General features: G+C 33.3%; 1 protein-coding gene across 2 annotated transcripts in view; it reads left to right on the forward strand.

Annotated features, from left to right (window-relative positions):
* Positions 1–4,456, forward strand: part of LOC106883930 (cysteine-rich secretory protein 3-like) — a 71,128-nt gene that overhangs the window by 40,926 nt on the left and 25,746 nt on the right. The window contains exon 11 of one of the 2 annotated variants that reach the window (XM_014935074.2): positions 1,436–1,492. The exons of the other annotated variant lie outside the window; for it this stretch is intronic. Coding sequence (XP_014790560.1) covers positions 1,436–1,492 — 57 coding nt within the window. The remainder of the gene's footprint in view (positions 1–1,435; positions 1,493–4,456) is intronic. 2 annotated transcript variants of the gene reach the window in all.

Here is a 4,456-nt window from a genome sequence, read left to right on the forward strand (position 1 = left end):
GGGGTCGATTCATTCGACTAAAACTCCTGGATCTTTCTGATTTGGCGGACACCATTTGTTTTCTAACAAAACACTTTCAAACTTGGGACACTGGTAGAATGTGTCATATAAAACATCTTTCACTCTTAGTGTTGTTGAGAAAAGTTTATATTTTAAAAGTTATTTCGTGTTAAAGTTGTCGTATTTCGGTAATTTCAACCACCCACTGACGTCTATTGAGGTGAAGACAATTGCTGCTATGGTTCGTCAACAAGATGTTGTAGCGGTGTAATGGGATCTTTTCCCTTGAATAAAATTAGTACTGTTGTTTGTCAACAACTATCGGCGGTACTGTTATTTATAACATCGTTCGTGCGTTTGTACTGGTTTTAGCTTTAGGGTTTTAGAGTTAGGGTTAGGGTTAGGGTTCTGAGTATTTTTGCCAAATTTGGTGAAAAATTTGTGGCGGTGTATTGAACGGATTTTCATCAAATTTGGCAAAAATACTCATAACCCTTACTCTAGCTCTAACCCTAACCCTAAAACCCTAACCCTAACCCTAACCCTAAAACCCTAAAGCCAAAACCAGTACAAACGCACGAATGATGTCATAAATAACAGTACCGCCGATAGTTGTTGACAAACAACGGCACTAATTTTATTCAACAGAAAAGATCCCATTACACCGCCACAACGTCTTGTTGACGAAACACAGCAGTAATTGTTTTCACCTCAATAGACGTCAGTGATTAGTTGAAATTACCGAAATAAGATAATTTTTAACATGAAATAACTTCGAATATAAAAATTTTTCTCTGTTCTATAAGACAAAATATACAAGTATACGAAGTTTTAATGTATTTCGGTAGAAAACACACTAAATAAAAACTAAATAAAAAATGGTGTCCGCCAAATCAGAAAGATCCAAACTCCCTAAAGGTGGTGCCCAGCAAGACCGAAGTCTGATGACTGACAAGTAAAAGATAAAGATTTGATTTTAAGGCAACAAATCGTAATCTTTTGAAAATTTGTAATCATTTCATCCTTTTGTATAAGTACAAAGAAATTTGATAAAAGTTAAATCATAATTATTGTATGTATGTCATATTTTCTGATATTATTCGTTATGGCAAAAGTAAAATTTCAAATATATCTGCTATATAACGGATAACACTCTAGTTATCTAATAATAATTAAACCATTCTCTTCGACGAGGTCGATTCAAGCTGGTTTCCTTATCTCTTGGAGCAATTGAAAATAAATACTAGTCATATACCGTAGCAACGCCCAACGAAATACCTGCGTTGTTCCAATGTAAGGAATCGTTTTGATGAAGAACAAGTTGATTCCATTGATATTTTGTGTAATATTGATTGAGGATTTTAATGAAAATGTTTCATGCCTGTTTCTTTTCTTTTTTTTTTTCGCTTTTTTCTTTTCTCTTTTATTCATTTAGATGCTGATTATAGTGAACCTCGAAAGATAATTACAACTATGGCCACAAAGGAAGATGGTAGTATAGTTATATGTATAACACTCTTTCTATATGTGCATGTTGTTATCACTGAACACATATAACTACGTTTAAGATTTTTCCTGTTTAATATTTTGTCAGCTTTTGACGAAAGCAAACCTTATAAATAATAAGAAAAAAAATTCTAATTACAAAACATAATTGCACTTATAATAATATTAACCTCTACAGACGGATAATTTCATTTATTTTAAGTGAAGAGAAGAATGGCTTGAAATAAGCCTGAAAATTTAGTTGCAGGAAATACATATTCCTTAATACAGTAACATAAATTGAAAATACCACTTAATCAAATGTCAAAGGAAATCGACTTCTACCTTGGAGCATTATCTGTTAAATGGAAGTAGGGTACTATGTCTTCTTCCACTGAATTTTATAATGTTTTCCGTAAATTGATATCATTGTCCCGTGAAAGAAAGGGAAAAATTCCGATAAAAATGCACTTTCATATTCGAAGTAAAATGGCCAGCACAATATTCTATCGAGTAAAATCCGTCCTGTTTTTTTTTTTTAAAGATGAATTTGAATCATCTACTAAAGTCCAGCCGTTTTATGTATGGACTTTGTGCATGAATGCACGCAATAATTTCACGAAATGTTTTAACAAAATATTTTTTTGAACATTAATTTATTTGTTTGCTTTCAAAAGAAAGAGTGTTACACTAATAACTATACCACCATTTTCCTTTGGGGCCGAATTTCAATAGAGCCCGTAACCTAACCAAAATTACTAACTATATTGTAAATTTGAAAATCACGAATTTAGATTCACAAAAAAAAAAAAAAATTATCTACGTAATTTATCTTGGTTGAATAAGTCTCTTTCTACTCTGAGTTTCACCTGTAGGTGCACAGGTATTAAGTACTCTTTTTTCCGACAGGTTTTCTCCCCAACCACATGGTTCCGGTATCAGTGCATGCGATATAAGTGACACTGGGATAAAATATACGAAACCTAATTTACCCCTCATTACTACCTGTCTGATAAGAGTACACTAGGTACATGCACTATAACCATATGTGCACGACATGGTGATTTCATATCAAGATAAACAGCGCATAACATTGCAGGGGGGACCCAGTTAGAATTTTCTTCAGGTCGAGTAGCCCATCTTGCTCAAAAGGTCCTCGAATAAGGGTTGTTTAAGAATGTTGAGCGAAACACTCATGGTTCCAGAGATGAATTATTCATACTACAAAAAATTCCTCTCAAAACATAGCTATGATGCTCCCCCACTACTTCGGCTCATTATCATCAGAGATGCACATATCGTCAGCCACTAAGGGACATGCTCAACTGGTTAAAATCAAGCAACTGATAAATAAATTTGAGATATTGAGTAGAATATTTGCGATAGCCCATCTTTTATACTAGAAGAAAACATGTACCTGATAATACTTTCATTTAGTTAAGAAGAGAAACCATAAGAGCCAGTGCCTGGTACTGCACAAGCCCTTTATTATTATTATTGTTATTGTTATTGTTATTGTTACCCTTGTTCTTGTTGTTATTGTTCTTCTTCTTATAATACTACTAATAATAATAATCATAATAATAATAATAATAATTATTATTATTATTATTATTATCATCATTATTATAGCGGCGAGCCGGCAGAATTGTTGTCATGCCGGGTGAAATGCCTGTCATTACGTTCTGAGTTCAAATTAGGCCGTGGTCCACTTTGCCTTTCGGGATCGATAAAATAAGTACCGGTTGAACACTGGGGTCGATTCATTCGACTTAACCCCGCCCCAAAAATTGCTGGCCTTGAGCCAAAATTTGAAACCATTATTATTATAACTGTTTTTGCTGATGTTGTTGTTAATGTTGCATAATAGCACTGCAGCTGTATGGGTTTTCGATGCATGCTGTGTTTTTGTTTGTTTTTATTATCATTCCCCATTTCAGTCTTTCTACTATTTGACCAGTGCCTAACAATAACCTTTTCCATATCTTTGTGTGATCTGGTGTTGATTAGGTATTTGCCAGTATCCCTTTTTAAAGTTTTAATTTTTCCAAACACACTATTATTTCGACTATTTTCAGTTCCTAATTCTCATTATTTCTATTTTAAAATACTTTTATTTGGATAGATTCTCATATTCTCTTAGAAGTACATATTCGTCTTTTGGAATCGTTTTTTCACTAGGGAGACATTTTTTTCACTTATTGTCTTTGGCAATATCTGACAGATTTATTTTAATCCTCCTGTCTCTATGGATTGGTAAACCCAAGACTATAGCCGCTGCGTATTTTTCTGAAAATGCATTCTATCTTTTACAGTCATTTTTGTATATGTGAGAATTTTCTAATGGTGACATAATTCTGGAGTATGAAAGTTACAACTAGCTCATATATTTTTCCTACGTATTATACATACATACGTACATACATACATACATACATACATACATACATACATACATACATACATACATATATTATATATATACTATAGATATGGCACAGGCGTGGCTGTGTGGTATGAAACTTGTTTCCTAACCATGTGATTCTGGGTTCAGTCTCACTGCATGGCGCCTTGGGTAAGTACCTTCTACTATAGCCTCGGATCGACCAAAGCCTTGTGAGTGTATTTAGTAGACTTTATATATATATATATTTCTGTTTAAAGATCACAATACATATCTTCGTCATTAAACAGAAATATTTGACTCTCACCAGATGGAGCTCTCTTTGTTGAATTATACAATGAACCAATACATTATATATATATATATATATTTATATATATGCGTTTATCAGTTTGTGTTGCAAGATTCCTGATGTGAAATCGTGCGTTGAAACAGATGTTGCTGTATTTCGGGACGGTCATTTTTTTTTTGCCAAATAAACACACGCACTATATACTCGTTCTTCACTCGTTTATTACTGTCCTTATTTTAACTCATGTCCATTGTCCGGAAATCTTTCGTTACACA

The sequence above is a fragment of the Octopus bimaculoides genome, chromosome 11 (assembly GCF_001194135.2).
Source record: "Octopus bimaculoides isolate UCB-OBI-ISO-001 chromosome 11, ASM119413v2, whole genome shotgun sequence".
Classification (NCBI taxonomy): Eukaryota; Metazoa; Mollusca; class Cephalopoda; order Octopoda; family Octopodidae; genus Octopus; species Octopus bimaculoides.